Source organism: Leucoraja erinacea, chromosome 27, assembly GCF_028641065.1.
Source record: "Leucoraja erinacea ecotype New England chromosome 27, Leri_hhj_1, whole genome shotgun sequence".
Taxonomy (NCBI): Eukaryota; Metazoa; Chordata; class Chondrichthyes; order Rajiformes; family Rajidae; genus Leucoraja; species Leucoraja erinaceus.
Window position 1 is genome coordinate 22,969,690 of NC_073403.1, and position 20,934 is coordinate 22,990,623.

Here is a 20,934-nt window from a genome sequence, read left to right on the forward strand (position 1 = left end):
TAATAGCCTAATCCCCTCTTCATGTCCTATCCTTCTAACCTGCTAGAATTTGCCAATTTACACAAAGGGTGGTGGGTGTACGGAACGAGCTGCCGGAGGAGGTAGTTAGGGCAGGTTCTTTCACATTTAAGAAGCATTTGGACAGGTACACGGATAGGATAGATTTAGAGGGATATGGTCCAAATAGAGGCAGGTGGGACTAGTGTAGATGGGCATGTTGGTCGGCGTGGGCAAGTAGAGCTGAATAGCCTGCTTTCATGCTGTATGACTGACTCTAAATCAGAGCACATCAGCGGCGTACAGAGTAATGGAATGAGAAGTTAATCGGTAATGTGAAGCACTAAACTCCACTGCTTATCACAAAGAGTAAAGGCAATGGTGTGTGTGTGTGGAGTGTAGTGTGTGTGGGTGTGTGGGTGTGGAGTGTGTGTGTTGTGGAGTGTGTGTTGTGGAGTGTGTGTGTGTGTGTGTTGTGGAGTGTGTGTGTGTGTGTGTGTGTGTGTGTGTGTGTGTGTGTGTGTGTGTGTGTGTGTGTGTGTGTGTGTGTGTGTGTGTGTTGTGTGTGTGTGTGTGTGTGTGTGTGTGGAGTGAGAGTGAGTGGAGCGTGTGTGGGTGTGGAGCGTGTGTGTGTTTGTTGAGCGTGTGTGTGTGAGTGGAGCGTGTGTGTGTGAGTGGAGCGTGTGTGTGTGTGGAGCGTGTGTGTGTGTGTGTTGTTGAGCGTGTGAGCGTGTGTGTGTTGTGGAGCGTGTGTGTGTTGTGGAGCGTGTGTGTGTGGTGGAGTGTGGTGGATGTGTAGTGTGTGTGTGTGTGTGTGTGTGTGTTGGGGAGTGTGTGTGTCGTGGAGCGTGTGTGTGTGTGTGTGTGTGGAGCGAGCGTGTGTTGTGGAGCGTGTGTGTTGTGGAGCGTGTGTGTGTGGTGGAGTGTGTGTGTGGTGGAGTGTGCGTGGGGGAGTGTGTGTGTGGTGGAGTGTGTATGTGTGTGTGTGTGTGTGTGTGTGTGTGTGTGTGTGTGTGTGTGTGTGTATATATAAATTATTGGCAGTACCTTTGAGAAGATGAATCTTCCGACTCCTTCCTGTGTCCAGGGTTCATGGTAAAACTCAGCCCGTCTCTCTTCCTCTGGGTTGCCAGTGACATCAGTCATAATCTGAAGTCAATACAGAGGGACATTAAACCAAGAATCTTCATAGGTGAAGTGTAACTTATTGTGTGACTTGAGCTGGAATTGTATTTCTGAGGGCAAAGACCAAACGTAAAACTTTGTTTTTGCTCTGTGTGGCAGGAAACCGGAGAAAACCCACGCAAGTCACATGGGGAGAACGTACAAACTCCGTGCAGACAGCACCCGTAGTCAGGATCGAACTGTCTCTGGCGCTGTGAGGCAGCAACTCTACCGTTGCTCCACTGTGCCGCCATCATTTGCTTCAGCTTCTGGCCTCATCTGTTGCTCCCTCAGACTGAGATGAGGAAAAACATTTTTCACCCAGAGAGTTGTGAATTTATGGAATTCTCTGCCCCAGAAGGCAGTGGAGGCCAATTCACTGGATGTTTTCAAGAGAGATTTACCTCTTGGGGCTAACGGAATCAAGGGATATGGGGAAAAAGCAGGAACGGGGTACTGATTTCGGATGATCAGTCATGATCATATTGAATGGCGGTGCTAGCTCGAGGGGCCAAACGGCCTAGTCCTGCACCTATTTTTCTATGTAATCTAATCAAGCCACAGCCCGTTGTGTACATTGTAAGCGATTCTTCTCTCCGTGAGCACTCTCACCTTGTAATCGTGGCACTGCGACTTTATCCAGTCCTGAATAAACTCCTGAGGATGGTTGCTGAAGCTCAGCATGAAGTCTCGTTGGATCTTCAATTGATTGATGGATTCAATTGTGTCATGAATCTGGAAAACAACGCATCTGATAACCATCATTTCAAATATAGTTAGAATCTTCACAATCCATCTTGTCAAACATGACCAAAACATTTTAGAACATTTGTTTGTACATCGTGATTTTTAAAATTCTGCTCATCTCATGCTGTAGTGCAAAAGACTTAAAATATTAAAAGCCAAATAGTCCTTTGAACTCGGTTGCTCCACATAATAAAACTCAGATTAATCTGCATCTACACTTATCCATGTAGACACCAATTTTGCCAGAGATCTTGTCATCTTTTCAAGAGATTACTTGTCTGGATGTTAACTATTAGACATCTGTTCCACAAATTAAAAGAAGAAGAATTCTTCTGGCTGTCTATGTCAAGCTAGTCTCATTAGTTTGTTTTTGATTTGTTTAGAGGTAAAGGTTTTGATTCCTGCCAGAACACATTTATGTAGAATGCAGAAATTCAAAAACTCGTGATCATAGACAGGAGATGAAGGTGTGGAACTGGCCTTTATTACTGAGGGCTCCACATCAAAGACAAGGAAGAGGCTCCACATCAAAGACAAGGAAGAGATGCCAGTTAGAACATTGATGTGGGGAGATTATTTAGGCTCAAGTAAATCAAAGCTCCTTCACTTTAACATCAGATGAGTTTTTGAACAACTCTATTGTTTAAGAAATAGTTTGTTAAGAAATAGTTTTGGCGGCATGGTAGCACAGCGGTAGAGTTAGTGCCATACAGCGCCAGAGACCCAGGTTCATTTCTGTCTCCGGGTGCTGTCTGTACAGAGTTTGTATATCCCCCCCCCACCCCCGATACGTGCGTTGGTTTTCTCCGAGATCCTCGGTTTCCTCCCACACTCCAAAGACGTACAGGTTAGCAGGTTATTTGTTTTGGTATAAATGTAAAAATGTCCCTAGTGCATGTGGGAGAGTGTTAGTATGCGGGGATCGCTCATTGGTGCAGACTAGGTGGGCTGAAGGGCTTGCTTCCGTGCTGTATATCTACTCGATGCTAAACTAAATATTAAGAATTTGTTGCCAAGTCAAACCCTTACCATTGCACAAACGATGAACACTTTAAACTATATGTTTAGCACTGTCCTCACCCATTTCATTTCACTGTTCATTCCATTTAGGACCGAGATGAGAAAAACATTTTTCACACAGAGAGTGGTGAATCTCTGGAACTCTCTGCCACAGAAGATAGTTGAGGCCAGTTCATTGGCTATATTTAAGAGGGAGTTAGATGTGGCCCTTGTGGCTAAAGGGATCAGAGGGTATGGAGAGAAGGCAGGTACAGGATACTGAGTTGGATGATCAGCCCTGATCATATTGAATGGCTGTGCAGGCTCGAAGGGCCTACTCCTGCACCTATTTTCTATGTTTCTATTTTCATGTAATTTTTAGTAATATTCACTGCACAACCTATCTAACCCATTTAATATTTGAAATACTTCAATGCATCCCATCTTTCCGTGCTGTAAAACGGAAAGATGGGATGCATTGAAGTATTTCAAGTATTCCCTTATCTTTTCTCTGAAGTCTACACTTGCTTTTAATCAATTGTATTTAAAAAAAAAAATCATTTCCAATACACATACATCAGCCATGTGGCATGGCAGACAAAGTTTAACGTAACTATGGTTTGATCACTGAATTGTAAAACCTTTATCTTTCTTCTGCAGACCCATATCCTACTGTTGTGTCCTTATATTGCCATCATATTTACTTGTAGATTAGTTTTATAGTGTTACCAAATGTATCATTTGGGAGTGGAGGTTTCAAAGTATAATTATGACGGTATTGACCGAAATGAAAAAAAAAAACAGCCAAGTTAAAAAGTCATGGTTTTTGCTAACATATGATAGTACTCAATAAGAATTTACATAATAAATCTTTTAAACACAAACGTGCTTTTGTGAAAATAACCAGACTGAAAAAATGTTGTTCAATCATACATTCCCAATCTTCAATATTTTTGTAAAATACTTGGTAGGCATATCCAAGACATTTTTTTGTGTCATCTTGTAAATGACAAATATAGCAAGGTGATCAGTTTCAGAATGTACATTCTTAGTTGTAATATGCCACTTTGTGGTTTATGTTATAGGAGCAGAATTAGGCCATTCGACCCATCAAGTCTATTCCGCGATTAAATCGGGGCTGATCTATCCTTTCCTTTCAACCCCATTCTCATGCCTTCTCCCCATAACCCAATTACAAGGTGGGTAATTCTGCAGATCCTTCCTTGCTTGTTGTTAGCACCGACCAAGAAACAATGACTCCAATGAGAATTCTATCTTCATTCGCCCATCCTCCGCTGGCATTACGCTAAACGTGGAACGAGGTCTTTTAAAAAGATGAAAGCTATTTGAGCCATTTCTTGCGTCAAATGTGGGAAAAATTATCACTGATGCTCAGGACCACACCTTGGAGATCTGAAGCATTGGGTGGGGGGAAGATTGCTCTGCAGACCGAGTTATCAGGAAGGATGACTGATATTTAATGGCCTCAATGACTTACCTTAACATCCAGGACTGCAATCTCCTGCTGGTTGGTTGTTGAAAGAAGGAAGTTGCTCATTTGACTCTTCAAAGGGTCATCAACCTCAACATCAATGTCGTAACAAGCAGTTTTCTTCTGATCACTTGGATCGACACTGCAGTTGATGTTAGAGAAAAGATTTATCACCTTGCCTGGTTATAAAATAGCTTTTGAAATTTTGTGACCAGTTGCTCTTACAGCAGAACACATATGTAAATCCAGTTCATTTCCTGCACTATACCCAGTATCAATGAAGGTTTCATTGTAGGGCCAGAGTTTTAAATGACTGGGTATTACCTAACCCAATCACCAAATGTAGATTACACTAATGGAGGCACTAAAGGCTGTAGATGCAGAATTTGTGCAAAGAAACAAATTGTTGGGAGGGGGCGGGGGTGGCAGGGGGGCTCGTAGCCACAGCTTCAAGACCTTGCCTGATGGAGTACTGGTCAACCCCATGCAGAAAGGTGGTGGAGGCTTTAGAAAGGGTGCCGAGGAGGTTAACCAGAATGATTGCTGGATTAGGGGGCAATATTTACAAGGAGAGGTTGGACAGACTTGGGTTGTTTTCTCTGGAATGCCAGGTCGAGGGTAGAACTGATATAAAATTATCTTCTTCCTAAATTAATGTCCTTTAATCCTGAGGCTATGACCTCTAGTCCTAGACTCTCCCACTCGTGGAAACATCCTTTCCATATCCACTCGATCCAAACCTTTCACTATTCTGTATGTTTCAATGAGTTTCCCCCTCATCCTTCTAAACTCCAGCGAGTACAGGCCCAGTGCCGACAAACGCTCAGCCAATTACTACCCTGAGGAACCAAGTGTTCTACGTGACGCTGACTGGCAAGGTCAGAGTTCTTACCTAATCATGTGATTGATAATGATGGGGTCCGGATGTTGTAGGAGACCAGCCAGTTTTATTGGGATCTCAGTGAACTTCATCCGCATGCAGTTAAATATCTAAGAGAAAGACTCAATGTTAACAGGTGATGGAGAACAAGGGATACCAACTGCGGGAGGATCATATAGCTGATCACAAGCGTTTATATTAACTGAGGAAAAGGCATTTATTACTGAAGACTTTAGAGATACGCCGTGGAAATTTTATTTTATATTAGACCAAGTGCAGACCCGTCGATACGCTGCGTACGCCCTCAATGTGCCTGCGGGCCAACAGTCCGTTGACGCGCGGGATTTTCGGACAGTGCAAGCCCGCGGGGACGGCGAAAAGCAGCGGTGGACCAGCCGATCTGTCTTCCGCCAGCGTGACAGAGCCGGGCCAGGGGGGGGGGGGGAGTGGAGGAGAGCCGGGCGGCAGCAGCGAAAATCGCTAGCGAAATTTGAAAAATCCCAACTAGCATTTTGGGTCGGAGCCTTTCTGTGGAGTGGAGCATGTTTTACCTGCTTGAAGTAGCGATTGCAGTTGATGTATTCCTTCTCGTGGTTGTCCTGCAGCTTGTTCTTCTTGATGTAGAGCCACAGGGCCTGCATGATGTTGCCCCGTGTCTGAGTGTGGACCCCCAGCAGTCGGGCCAGCCTGACATCCAGCTTGTACTGTGGGGGCTGAAGTGAACACAAGGTTAGGACCGGTCACGGGCCAGTGAACTAGTATCAGACAAACGCTTCCTGAGGAAGGACATTCTTGCTATTGAGGGAGTGCAGCGTAGGTTCACAAGGTTAATTCCCAGGATGGCGGGACTGTCATATGCTGAGAGAATGGAGCGGCTGGGCTTGTATACTCTGGAATTTAGAAGGATGAGAGGGAATCTTATTGAAACATATAAGATTATTAAGGGTTTGGACACGCTAGAGGCAGGAAACATGTTCCCCATGTTGGGGGAGTCCAGAACTAGGGGCCACAGTTTAAGAATAAGAGATTAGCCATTTAGAATGGAGATGAGGAAACACTTTTTCACACAGAGAGTTGTGAGTTTGTGGAATTCACTGCCCCAGTGGAGGCCGGTTCTCTGAATACTTTCAAGGGAGAGCTAGAGAGGGCTCTTAAAAATAGCGGGGTACTGACTGTGGATGATCAGTCATGATCACATTAAATGGAGGTGCTGGCTCGAAGGGCCGAATGGCCTACTCCTGCACCTATTGTCCATTGTCTATTGTAAACTGGTACTTCCCGTCTGCTTTAGTAAAAAGACTTCTGCCACCTGGACAGACCTCTCATAAAGTCCTGGATAGAGTGGATGTGCAGAAGATGTTCATTAGTGGGAGAGCCTAGAACCAGACTGCACAGCCTCACATTAAAAGGACGTACCTTTCGAAAGGAGATGAGGAGGAATTTCTTTAGTCAGATGGTGGTGAATCCGTGGAATTCATTGCCACAGACAGCAGTGGAGGCCAAGTCATAGGGTATTTTTAAAGTGGAAATTGATAGGTTCGTGAGTTTAGTTTTAGAAATACAGCGCGGAAACAGGCCCTTCGTCCCACCGATCATTGATCCCCGCGCGCTAATGCTAACGTACACACACACTAGGGACAATTTACAATTATACCAAGCCAATTAAACTACAAACCTGTATATCTTTGGAGTGTGGGAGGAAACCAGAGCACCAGTAGTCAGTATCGAAACCGGGTCTCTGGCGCTGTAATGCAGCAACTCTACCGTTGTGCCACTCACTTTATAAGGGTGCAAGGGTCATGGGGAGAAGGCAGGAAAATGGGATTATGAAGGATCAGCCATGATTGAATGGCTGAGTAGACTCAATGGGCTGAATGGCTTAATTCTGCTCCTATGACTTCACAGACACAGGAGTGACAAGCCTCAGCCACAAGACAAAAGGGATGCTTGCCATCACAACAGCTGGTCCAGGTGAGCTGCAAACTGTAACACAATCTGACGCTCTCCCTTTCACATCGGAATGGTTCTATCCAGCCAAGTGATACTATCACGTTGCCACAATTTTTCTCTGTGCTGGAAACCAAATACTTTTATTAACCACTAACCCTTCAAATGAAAGTTATAAAATTCTTTGTCTGAATATCCCAACTGAGAATACATTGTACAGTAACCTTTACTTTCTTGCAGATGGGAACTGAACCTTTTTTTTAGTGATCAAAAGCTGCTCCTGGTTGTTTACATATTTGGGAATTACAATATTTTCAATGAATGAGTGAATATATTCAATGAATATTAAGTGCAAGGAACTTTGATGTTTATCTTGACTATTAGTTTAGTTTCGACACACAGCATGGAACCACGCCCATTGGCCCACTGAGTCTGCATCGACCAGCGATCACCTTTCCACTAATTGTATCCTAAACACTGGGAACAATTTTCAGAAGCCTACAAACCTGCACGTCTTTGGAATGCGGGAGGAAACTAGAGCACCCAGAGAAAGCCCATGTGGTCACAAGGAGAACATACAAACTCCGTACAGACAGCACCCATTGTCAGGATCGAACACAGGTCTCTGGTGTTGGAAGACAGCAACTTTACCACTGCACCACCCATTAATGCTTTTGTTAATTTGGGTGCAGTACTATATCGACTACAAAAGAGTATATGTCTACAACACCCAACCAATTAAGAATATGATTTAGTTTTAGATATGTTTAAAAAATCAATATAAGAGAACAATGCAGGACTGTTAGAAAATCTGAACATGGATATGCAGGGAATGGATCACGTGCAGGCAGAGGAGATTAGTTTAATGTAGCATCATGTTTGGCATTGACATTGTGGGCCGAAGGGCCTGTTCTATTAACTGGCTCACTCATATCGTCAAGGGAGATAACGACACAAGAAAGTGCAGATACTGGTTTACAAAGAAAAAAGACACAATGTGCTGGAGTAACTCAGCGGGTCGGGCAGCATCTCTGGAGAACATGAATAGGTGACGTTTTGGGTCATAGAAACACAGCAAATAGGTGGAGGAATAGGCCATTCGGCCCTTCGAGCCAGCACCGACATTCAATATGATCATGGCTGATCATCCGAAATCATTACCCCGTTCCTGCTTTCTCCCCATATCCCTTACCACTAAAAGCTTTATCTAACTCTCTCTTGAAAACATCCAGTGAATTGGCCTCCACGGCCTTCTGTGACAGAGAATTCCACAGGTTCACAACTCTCTGGGTGAAAACCATCTCAATGGCCTTCCCCTTATTCTTAAGATCGAATGATAAGTTGGTCTTGCCTGCGCCAGTGTGCAAATGATTTCAGGGTCCACATCATTATTGTTGCCTCCTAACTGACCCCTTAAAATGGACTAACAAACTGACCAATTGTCACAACAAACTTCAACCATGTACAGGAGCAGGTCAAGACTCTGATTAGTACGGGGGTCAGGGGTTATGGGGAGAAGGCAGAATTTGGTTGAGAAGGAAAGATCGGCCTTGATGGGCCGAATGACCTAATTCTGCTCCTTTAACTTATGGACATAACTCACTACCATATTCTCAGGGAAGGTACTGAGGGGCAGCGAGTGTGGATTTACAAGCAATACCTACCTTCTGAAAAAAAAAAAACCTGATCTCAAATGAAAAGAGTGGATTGATTGCAAGTTGCTTACAGTCACTTTAGCCCCGACTGGTTATTGAGCAGTTTGGTCTTACCTGGTGATCCAACATCAACAACAAGGTGCACTTCACATTGACATCTCCTGGTCTCTTCACCTGAAAGCCGTCCGTCTCCTGGGTGGTGGGCATTCTGTGCCACTGTAACCCACATTAAAGTTGCACCTTACAGTTCAGTTTAGTTTATTGTCACGTGTACCGAGGTACAGTGAAAAGCTTTTGTTGCGTGTTAACCAGTCAAGACAATACATGATTACAATCAAGCCATTTACAGTGTATAGAGATACCTGATGAGGGAAAAACATTTAGTGCAAGGTAAAGACACAAAGGCTGCCGAATTGCAGAGACAGTAAGCCTGGTTGGAGAACTGGGCAGGGGGAGGGGCTGGAGAGAGATGGAAAGCAAGGGCTATTTGAAGTTAGAGGTCAATATTCATGCCGCTGGGGTGTAAGCTACCCATTCAAAATATGAGGAGCTGTTCCTCCAATTTGCACTGGGCCTCACTCTGACAATGGAGGAGGCCCAGGACAGAATGGTCAGTGTGGGAATGGGAGGGGGAGTAATTCATGACCTAATTCAGAACCATTTTTACTCGTGGACATTTTTCATCATGCTAGAAAAAAACGCCCCGATGCCACGAGTACCTACGACTAGCATCACGACCTGCTACGACCACATGAACCGGGAGATCAGGTAGGTTTAGGCCGACTGAGGAGATGTTCAGCGAAACGATCGCCGAGCCTGCGCTTGGAGTGAACAAGTTGTCAGCCCTCTGACTCCTCAGACAGACCACTTTCTCTGCAGGCAGTTTAATTAACGCGGTCAAAGGGCTGTGGAGGAACCTACTCGAAATATAACTAACTGTCCGTCAATATAGCCCATGTTTTTATAGGATTCCATTAACAACTAAAACACCCTGATAGTTTGACAGGGAATAAGTAATAGCTATGAGGGAAAGGAGAGATCATGAAGAACAAACAACATATTGGAGAAAGAGTGGAATTTGAAGAAAGGTTACAAGTTAACAAACAGAAGATGACATGTAGGCCCTTAAACTTATTGACAAGATCATAGCTGATCTTGACTCTGACAAAGGATTCCAGGCCGAAACACCCCCCCCCCCCTCCCCGGGAACTATAATCCCCTTTTATCCCATCTCTTTCCCATTCCCCGTGTCCCATTCCACTCCTATCCCTCCCTCCCGCTTTACATTTCACACCTCTGTTCCTTATCGGACTCCATTTGGTTTTCTTTTCATCTCTTGCCTTTGACACCTACTCCACCCATCTGCCAATCCCCCCCCCCCCCCTCCTCACCCCTCGGGACCCTCTCACCTGTATCCACCTGTTACTTGCCAGGCTTTGATCCACCTCCACCTCTATTTTCCACCTTTCTCCTCCCTCCGTCAGTCTAAAGAGCCCCAACCCAAAGCGTCGCCTGTCCATTCCTTCGAGACATGCTGGCTAACCCAATGAGTTCCTCCAGCACTTTGTGTTTTGCTCAATATTCCAGCATCTGCAGTGCCTTGCGTCTCAGGAAACATCAAATGTTTCTCTTTCCACAGATACTGCCTGACCTGCTGAATGTTCCTGGCATTTTCTCTTTCGCATCTACCACTCGTTTGATTTTCACTTACTCATCACTCTGTTCACTTTCCTGTCCGTGTCCTCCCCCAGCCTTCTTCCTCTCCTGTTGCCGGGACTCAAGGGGCTGAGCTACAGGGAGAGGTTGGTAATCCAGGACTTTAATCCTTGGAGTGCAGGAAGCCGAGGGTGATCTTACATGTACAAAATCATGAGGGAAAAGAACAGGGTGAATGCACTGAGTCTTTTTACCAGGAGTAGGGGAATCAGGAACATGAGGACTTAGGTTCAAAGTGAGAGGGTAAAGATTTAATAAGGATCTTGAGGAGCAACTGTTTCCTCACAGTTGGGCGGTGGGTATATGGAACGAGCTACCAGAGGAGTGGCTGAGGCAGATACAGTAACACCATTTAAAAGATATTTGGACGGGGGAACAAGGATAGGAAAGGTTTTTGAGAGATTTGGGCTAAATGCAGGCGGGTGGGACTAGTGTAGATGGGGGATCTTGGACAACAGGGGCATGTTGGATGGAAGGGCCTGTTTCTGTGCTGTGTGACTGTCTTAATTTGGAACCCAGGGAACTTGGGAGACAAAGGGTGACAGACAGATAGAGGTGTGCAAGCATCCCAAAGGAGAGGATCAAATTTGCCCAAGTTATAACTGCCGATCACGGCGTTAAAAGGAGGAAATTCCACATGATGGAAGGGGATCGAGGCTGTTAAGGTTGTTTAGGACCAAGACACAACTTACCGAATAGTGAATGGCCTGGACAGAGTGGATGCGGAGAGGATGTTTTCACTAGTGGGAGAGTCTAGGACCAGAGGCCATAGCCTCAGAATAAAAGGACGTACGTTTAGGAAGGAGATGGAGGAATTTCTTTAGTCAGAGGGTGGTGAATCTGTGGCATTCATTGCCACAGAAGGCTGTGGAGGCCAAGGCAATGGGTATTTTTAAATGGAGATTGACAGATTTTTGTGTCGTAAGAATATCAGGAGTTTTGTGGAGAAGGCAGGAGGATGGGGTTGAGAGGCAACGATACACCAGCCATGATTTAATGGCCCAATTCTACTGCTATGAATGATGAAGATTATCGGGTGGGCAAAAAGCTGATCCGGAGGCACTGAGACACCAGCCCCCACGGCACAACCTACTGCAGCTGGACAACTGAATGGTGCACACCTCATGATGTTGCAGTGTTGAAATAAGATCATGTATGATATCAAAATTATTTTTGTGCGAGGATTAGACATGAAAAGACCTGGTAAAAGATCAATGTCTCGAAGTCTGTTAATGGTTTCTGATGGGGTTCAATGGTCTTCATAATCCCTTTGTGTACATTTTAGTTTTGTTTAGATATAGCAGAGGAACAGGCCTCTTGGCCCTACGAGCCCATACTGACCATCGATCACCCGTTCACATACTTGGTGAGACCACACCTGGAGTATTGCGTACAGTTTTGGTCTCCTAATCTGAGGAAAGACATTGTTGCCATAGAGGGGGTACATAGAAGGTTCACCAGACTGATTCCTGGGATGGCAAGACTTTCATATGAAGAAAGACTGGATAGACTCGGCTTGTACACGCTAGAATTTAGAAGATTGAGGGGGGATCTTATAAAAACTTACAACATTCTTAAGGGGTTGGACAGGCTAGATGCAGGAAGATTATTCCCGATGTTGGGGAAGTCCAGAACTAGGGATCACAGTTTAAGGATAAGAGGGAAGTCTTTTAGGACTGAGATGAGGAAATCATTTTTCACACACAGAGAGTGGTGAATCTGTGGAATTCTCTGCCACAGAAGGTAGTTGAGGCCAGTTCATTGGCTATATTTAAGAGGGAGTTAGATGTGGCCCTTGTGGCTAAAGGGATCAGGGGTTATGGAGAGAAGGCAGGGATGGGATACTGAGTTGGATGATCAGCCATGATCATATCGAATGACGGTGCAGGCTCGAAGGGCCGAATGGCCTACTCCTGCACCTATTTTCTATGTTTCTATTCTGTGTTATCGCACTTTACACATTAGGGACAAATTACAGAAAGCCAATTAACCTAGAAACCTGCACGTCTTTGGAGTGTGGGAGGAAGGCGGAGCACCCAGCAAAAGACCCCACCAAAAGGGAGAAGGGAGAATGTGCAAACTCCAAAAGGGCAGCACCCGAGGTCAGGATTGAACCCGGGTCTCTGGCGCTGTGGGGCAGCAGCTCTACCGCTGCGCCACCGTCCCATCCACAATTTGGGCCGAAGAATTTGCCTGCACAGGATATGCAAGAGGCCAAAATGCAAACCATCCAGTGAATGAACGGGCATTAGTCATCCAGGAAGCTGTACGACAGTCTCTGCAAAGGGGGGGGGAACGTACTGCAGATCGACATATCTCAACAACGGCGATGTTTCGCCGAGCCTGGTGCTGCCAACACTGCCGTGCAATAATAATTTGAGTACATCTGATCTTCTGAGGGAACGAAAAGCAGGGATGTAGCAACACCTTGAAGCTGTTCCCTATTCCCACAACAGGAGCAGACGGGAGCAGCCAACTTAAAGCAGCTGAAGCGTTCAAATACATTTGCAGGCTGTGCCTAGTAATGCTGGTTGAGCTAAACGAAGGGTGTAAGTCATCACATAGAACTCTCTGAAATATGTCACGTTAAGACATGCATATAAAAAATACATGCAGCAGATGTCTGTACAAAGGCTAGGAGTAGCTGCCTGTCGAATTAAAAACAACTCCTGATGACCAAATGGTTTATCTGGCTGTGTGGTGATATCATGTTTCCTACTTTTATGGTGATTACTCTGAAGAATGCCTCTGCTTTGCATTTGCTCAACGGATACGTTTAAGTCTGAAGTTGCCAGATTTTACATACTGTTCACTAGTTTTTGACAGCACACATCTCCTGAGCGACGGGATTGGAGTCTATTGTATGCAGAATTAGCCCATCAAGTCTACTCCACCATTCAATCGTGGCTGATGTATCTTTCCCTCTCGACACCATTCTCCTGCCTTCTCCCCATAACCCCTGACTAAACCTTTACTAATTAATAATCTATCACTCTCAGCCGCTACAATGTTCATTGACTTGCTCTCCACAGCCGTTTGTCGCGTGACTGAAAGGGACAAAAGAGACAACGGAAGAAAGTGCAGATGCCGGAATCTCGAGGAAAGCACAAAGTGCTGGAGGAACGTAGTGGGTCAGGCAGCATCTGTGGAGGGAATGGATAGATAATGTTTCGGGTCAGGACCCTTCTTCAGACTCTGTCCTGATCCGAAACGTTATCTATCCATTCCCTCCACAGATGCTGCCTGACCCGAGGACATAAGAGGGGTCGGCACAATGGGCACACCTCATTATTGAACTTATTCATTAACTCACCTCTACCAAGTGATTGTCTGGACCATACAGGTCTTTGTCCAGCTCGATGACCAAACTCTTGAAAAAGGACGAGAACTTCCTCTTCACTTTCCCAGGCTGGAAAAGGGAAATTGCAGTATTAGTGAAACCGACTCTCGCGTAAAAACGGGCAAACTGCTCGAGAGACGGAACCCGCTACTAACCTTCAACCAACCCCACTTGATGAAAGGGTAGCAACAGAATTTAGCCACTGACTGGCTGCACTCCATGCTTGGCAATGCCAACATGTGGACAAGCTTTTCCCTTTGAGAATAGGGAAGATTCAAACAAGAGGACATGACTTCAGAATTAAGGGACAGACGTTTAGGGGTAATATGAGGGGGAACTTCTTTACTCAGAGAGTGGTAGCGGTGTGGAATGAGCTTCCAGTGGAAGTGGTGGAGGCAGGTTCATTGGTATCATTTAAAAATAAATTGGATAGGCATATGAATGAGAAGGGAATGGAGGGTTATGGTATGAGTGCAGGCAGGTGGGACTAAGGGGGGAAAAAAAATTGTTCGGCACGGACTTGTAGGGCCGAGATGGCTTGTTTCCGTGCTGTAATTGTTATATGGTTATATGGTTAAAGAGCGCAAGGCACCAGACAATGAACACATAATTACCAGATGGAAGGTGGCCCTGCAGCTTTGATGTACTATACTGCATGTCCATGCAGAGATAGTGCTGCAACTCGACTCTGTGTGACGTTATACTCATCAATCCAATACACTTAGTTTCAATAAGTCTTTCACTTCCATTCAACATTTTAGAATTGGAAAGAATACAGACGATATACACTAGTCAAGAATGTTTTTATTGTCATATGTCCCAGACAGAACAATGAAATTCTTACTTGCAGCAGCACAACAGAATATGTAAACATAGTGTGTAAGAAAGAACCGCAGATGCTGGTTTAAATCAAAGGTAGACACAAAATTGCTGGAGTAACTAACTCAGCAGGTGAGGCAGCATCTCTGGAGAGAAGGAATGGGCGGTGTTTCGTGTCGAGACCCTTCTTCAGACTGATATCGGGGAGTGGGAGATACAGAGATAGAATGTAGTCGGAGACTGTAAGACTTGTGGTAGAACTGGGAAGGGGGAGGGGATGGAGAGAGAAAGCAAGGGCTATCTTAAGTTAGAAAAGTCAATGTTCATACTGCTGGGATGCAAAACTACCCAAGTAAAATATGAGGTGCTGTTCCTCCAATTTGCGCTGGGCCTCACTCTGACAATGGAGGAGGCCCAGGACAGAAAGGTCAGATTGGGGAGTACTCTGCAGACAACATAGTGTACATATTAAAAAGTGTACACGTGTACATATTAAACACACACACACACGTGTGTTTGTGCATGTGTGTATTTATACTTTAAAATAAATTATACAAATATATATTAAAAATGTATAAAAGAGTTGTACAGTGAAAAGCTTTGTTTTGTATGCTATCCAAACAGACCAGGTACACTGAACATAAATGCAATCAAATCAATCTCAAGTACACTAGATATGGAGGAAGATGCAGAATGTAGGATATAGTTCTCAACATTGTACAGCACCCATTCCATACACAAGGTCCAATGTCTGTAATAGGGTAGAGGTGAATCAGACGGTAGCTGAGCTTATGGAAGGGCCATTCAGAAGCCCAATAACAGAGGGGAATTTTCTTCTGCTTTGGAATCAAAATCAAGGGGTCATAGATTTAAAGTAATTGGTTGAAGCATTGGGGGAGATATGAGGAATTATCTTTTCAGCCAGAGGGTGGGTGGGATGTGGAACTCACTGCCAGGCAAGGTGGGAGAGGCACAACATCTCATCAAATGTAAGCAATACCTGGAAGCAAAGATCTTATAGCAGAGCAAGATAGGCTACTCCTGCTAAATGCAATGGACGTGTAGTACGCTATGGAGGGGATCATGGGCATTTTTCCACGCCCATTTTAGCAACCTGAGCCTATCTAACCCGACCCGACTCGCACTGTAATCAATGTTGCGGGGCAACAGTTTGTGTGGGTCAGATTCATAAATCTGTCAGTTCAAACTTCTTGTCAAGAATAAAATTTGATTCTGGTAATTGTCTTTTTTAATGTTTTTTAAATTTCTTTTTAAATTGCTCACAAGCAGTGTTTGAGTTGATTTTGTAGTAACCGGAACAGACCCGACTCGCAGGGTGATTGACAGGGGGGAACTTTTTGTGCGTGATCTAGGGTTAGATTCATAATTCAGTTAGTTCATAATTCTGTTGATTCTTGTTTAAAGAATAAAATGTTTATAAACACACATACATGAAAATTATATAAATGTATATAACACACACACAATTATATTTCTTCTAATCCAATAATGAACTTTATTTCAGACTAGACAAGGGACATTAAATAAGAAACATTGTAAATAAGAAACATTGTCTTGGGGCACTCTCTCCCCGCTGCCCCGCACTCTCTCTCCCCGCTGCCCCGGGCCCCGCACTCTCTCTCCTCGCTGCCCCGGGCCCCGCACTCTCTCTCCCCGCTGCCCCGGGCCCCGCACTCTCGCTCCCCGCTGCCCCGGGCCCCGCACTCTCTCTCCCCGCTGCCCCGGGCCCCGCACTCTCTCTCCCCGCTGCCCCGCACTCCTTCTCCCCGCTGCCCTGGGCCCCGCACTCCTTCTCCCCGCTGCCCCGCACTCCTTCTCCCCCGCTGCCCCGCACTCCTTCTCCCCGCTGCGGATCCAATCTTTGGCCGGAAGCAAGAAGGCGGGAGCAAGAAAGCGGAACAAGAGCGGAACAAGATGGCGGAGTCAGGTTGCTAAAATGTGTCCTATAATCACCCATGAATCCGCCCATGAGCGTACCTCACGTTTGCGTGAGAGTAATCCATCTTGCTTCGCTATAAGATCTTTGCCTGGAAGTGTATTTGAGAGCCGTGACCTGCTGAACTTTGACCCCGTGCTGGAAGGTGGAAGGAAACTGCATAGTTCTATTGTTTGAACAGCACAACAATCTCTGGGCCCATCTCATTATTTAACAATCATTATCTCACCAACTTTAACAATCCCTGATCATAAATTGTCAATGATCTGTCATGTTCTCTCAACAAATCTGAAGGCTTCCTCCTGCCAGGCTGTGACACATGAACTTTAGTGACCTCGCCAGATATAATTACATTTATAGATACAGCATGGAAACAGGCCCTTTCGACCCATTGAGTCCACACAGACCATCCGTTAACATTACTTTGGTGTTATCCCAGTTTCTCAACCACTCCCTATATATTAGGGTCAATTTTACAGAGGCCAATTGAACTATAAACCAGCACGTCTTTGGGATGGGGGAGGAAACCGGAGCACATGAAGTGGTCATGAGAACGTAAAAACTACAGACAGCAGCTGATGTCATGGTCGAACTTAGGTCTCTGGTGCAGAGATACAGCAGGTCTACTATCTGCGCCACTGTACTACTTAAATGATGTTTTTTTAAAAAAAAAACTTAATGCCTATATATAAAAGAGTACTGTAGTACAATTCTCTTGATTAGCTCTTCTCGGGCAACCATTCGAAAATGTACTGCCTCCTGGTAATTATTGAAAGCAAGTTGATTTTCCATCTTAACATTGCATTTGCCTTTGTCGAAGATGAGACGATTAGTGAATATAACGGTGCACCGGGTACAGAGAGCTTCAAATATAACTTACGTCATCGAGCAGCTTTCCTTCGACCCGAAGCTCCCACGACGCCACTGTCTCTCCCTCCTCACCCTCCGCCTTGGCCGGGGTGAAAGTATTTGAGATGTAGATCCTCAGTTTGCGTTTTTGCTGAAATGAAGAAAGTAATGAGAGGTTCACAAGCTCTCCAAACATGGACACCTGTGAATCCTTGCCCAGACATCTGTATGAAGTTATAGAGTGATGCAGTATGGAAACTGGCCCTTCGGTCCAACTTTCCCACACCGGCCCACATGTCCCAGCTGCACTAGTCCCACCTGCCCGCGTTTGGCCCATATCCCTCCAAACCCGTCCTATCCATCCACAGTCTTTGAGGAATTCATACATTTTCCGTCAATTTTCTCCATTTACGGCCTACTGCTTAACTCTTCAAGGCAAAGACCGAAAGAGATCAATTACACTAAAAAGCTGAAAAATCTTCAAGAACCCCAAACAATCTGAGCAAATCAGAGTCTACTAGTCAGACGACAATGACAGGCCAATTTAAAAGTATGGTGACCTATTTAGTTTAGTTTAGAGAAACAGGCCCTTTGGCCCACCGAGTCCGCGCCAACCAGCGATCCCCGCACACATTAACACTATCCTACACACACGAGGGACAATTTGCACATACACCAAGTCAATCAACCTACAAAAGCACGTCTTTGGAGTGTGGGAGGAAACCGAAGATCTCGGAGTAAACCCACACAGGAAACGTGGAGAACGTACAAACTCCGTACAGACAGCAACCGTGGTCCGGATCAAACCCGGTTCTCTGACACTGCAAGCGCTGTAAGGCAGCAACTCTACCGCTGCGCCACCATGCCGCCCTTTATATCTTCCTTTAACAAAAGTGATCTGATGACACTGTACATTCAGATCCTATAAGAAATCATACCTTTGATTTTCCATTTGCAAACTCAGAAGAGAATCAGAATGTTATTTGCAACCTGAATTTTAATTTGAATGAAACATTTAATTCTTATGCCCCTGACAATATTCAACAAGGCTGGCCATTTGTTGCAAGGCAATGGAATGTTTTTGGTCAATGAGTCCTTGACAATGCCTTGACCAGTTTGTGATTGTCTCATGACTCTTTATCCTCCACTCAAGTAGTAACACTGTACCTAATCCACTCAGTAGGTCCACAGCCCTAACCACCTAAAGCACGGAGGCAACCATGAAACCAGACCTCCGTAGTGACCAGATCAGATTCCTTTCCAATTTGTGTCTCAGACTTATAACCCCCTCACATTCACCTCTAACACTTGTCTGCCACAATGGAAGGATGTACTGTGCCCCCCATAATGCTTGGGACAAAGACCCATCATTTATTGATTTGCCTCTGTACTCTACAATTTGAGATTTGTAATAGAAAAAGATCACGTGATTAAAGTGCACATTGTCAGATTTTAATAAAGGCCAATTTTATACATTTTAGTTTCACCGTGTCAAAATTACAGCAAAATTACAGCAATGTTTATACAAAGGTGATGGAAAGACTGGAGGAAAGACTAGGTGCTGAGAGCACTCTTAAACCTGCATTAAAGAGGCAATTAAACACACCTGAGCAATTACAAACACCTGTGAAGTCCCAAACATTATGGTGCCCTGAAATGCTGGAGTAAACTGGAATTTCTACATGGTGAAACCAAAATGTATAAAAATACCCTTTAATAAAATCTGACAATGTGCATTTTAACCACATGTAATTAAAAAAAAATTACAAATCTCAACTTGTGGAGTACAGAGGCAAATAAATAAATGATGTGTCTTTGCCCCAAACATTATGGAGGGCACTGAATTTACTGGAATGCGTTCCATCCAGCGGAAAGTTTAAACATGTTAAATAACTAAAAAAAAGATAGTGGTGTTTGTTTTGCAGCCTGTTTCACTGAACACTACTGATGTCCGAGGCACATTGCCAAAGAAGAATGGATATTTAAAAGTGAGAATGATGTTTTAGCGATCACTGAATAACAGTGGCTTAAATCACCGACACCCAACACTCATTAATTGCATTTCCGAGAGCTGTACCATTAAGGGTTTCTTCATGGACTCTTGAATCTCCAGCCGTTTCCTCATAATAGTTTGATCCAGTTTGCGCTCGAAGGCCAAGAGATCCATGTATGCCTGGGATTCAGGAACGAGCTCTCTGATCTGAAAATTAAAAAGGCAACAAAACATCAGCTCTGGGCTTAATCTGGACATCGCAGTGGTGCAGGTGGTAGAGCTGCTGCCTCACAGCTCAAGAGACACGGGTTCTATCCTGATCCTGAGTTTGCACGTTCTCTGTGACCGTGCAGGTTTCCTCCGGAAGCTCCAGTTTCCTCCCACATCCCAAAGACGTGCTGGTTCGTAGATTTTTTGGCCTCTGTAAAAATTGCCCCGCATGTGATGGGAAAGTTGGATTGCTGGTGTGAACAGGCCAAAGTTAGTGTGGACTCAGTGGGCCAAAGTGCCTTTTCCATGATGGTTGTCAAAAAACTAAGATAGAAGGAAATCCACTACAGTTACCTTCCTTTTTGTTTTATTATCTAGGAGGCATTTGGTTTACTGTGGCCACACAAGGTTACACTGTCACTTCTAGTTTCAGCAAGATGCAAAACTTAAATCATAATCATTTTCCACAACATTCACTTGATATTTTATGAACACTTCATGCTGAATTTGCTACATTCCTTCCAAGCCTCACACCAAAGAAAATGTGGGGATTTTCTCTAAAAACCAATGGATTACATCCACAATTGTTTTTAAATGCCCATTTTGGATTGCTGATTACAAACACACAGGGAGTCATGAATTTAAACAGGGCAATAGTTAGACTACATCATGGTGCCCCATGTTGAATAGACATTAAAGTCACCATGCAATGCAGATTCACCAGAGATTTGAGATTTAAACCTAATCATAAGGACAGGCCTGTGTGACTGGAGATTCAAACAGATAAGATGAAGAGTAGATTTATTAAAGGGTTATTAATATTAATATATTAATATTCCAAAAGTTTTTTTGGAAGGGTGAATACAGAATTATTATTTTCTTTTTGTAACAAAAATATATTGCAGTAAAGAAGCTCCATTAATTTCTCAAGAAAGGACACAATTTATAAAAAGTTAACTGGGCACATAAATATCTTCATTAGGAAGTTAGTTCCACAATCATTGTGGGACTTTTTTGTTTAAACGTAATTTTCATGAAGAAAATGCGCATAATTAAAAAACACATTCCCCCATATGGAATTAATTTCTCAAAATTTTAAATAAAATTAAAACAAGTAGAAAAAAATATCTCCATGTAAATGACACTTGGCACATTAACCAGCATGGTAA

General features: G+C 44.3%; 1 protein-coding gene across 1 annotated transcript in view; it reads right to left on the minus strand.

Moving 5' to 3' along the window:
- The window catches only part of LOC129710355 (SWI/SNF-related matrix-associated actin-dependent regulator of chromatin subfamily D member 2-like), a 44,212-nt gene that overhangs the window by 8,051 nt on the left and 15,227 nt on the right, over positions 1-20,934 (minus strand). Inside the window, exons 4-12 of the mRNA XM_055657295.1 lie at positions 19,640-19,762; positions 17,594-17,713; positions 13,911-14,006; positions 8,996-9,097; positions 5,831-5,992; positions 5,292-5,389; positions 4,406-4,541; positions 1,774-1,896; positions 1,045-1,146 (exon numbers count right to left, since the gene is read on the minus strand). Of these exons, the coding sequence (XP_055513270.1) occupies positions 1,045-1,146; positions 1,774-1,896; positions 4,406-4,541; positions 5,292-5,389; positions 5,831-5,992; positions 8,996-9,097; positions 13,911-14,006; positions 17,594-17,713; positions 19,640-19,762 (1,062 nt within the window). The remainder of the gene's footprint in view (positions 1-1,044; positions 1,147-1,773; positions 1,897-4,405; positions 4,542-5,291; positions 5,390-5,830; positions 5,993-8,995; positions 9,098-13,910; positions 14,007-17,593; positions 17,714-19,639; positions 19,763-20,934) is intronic.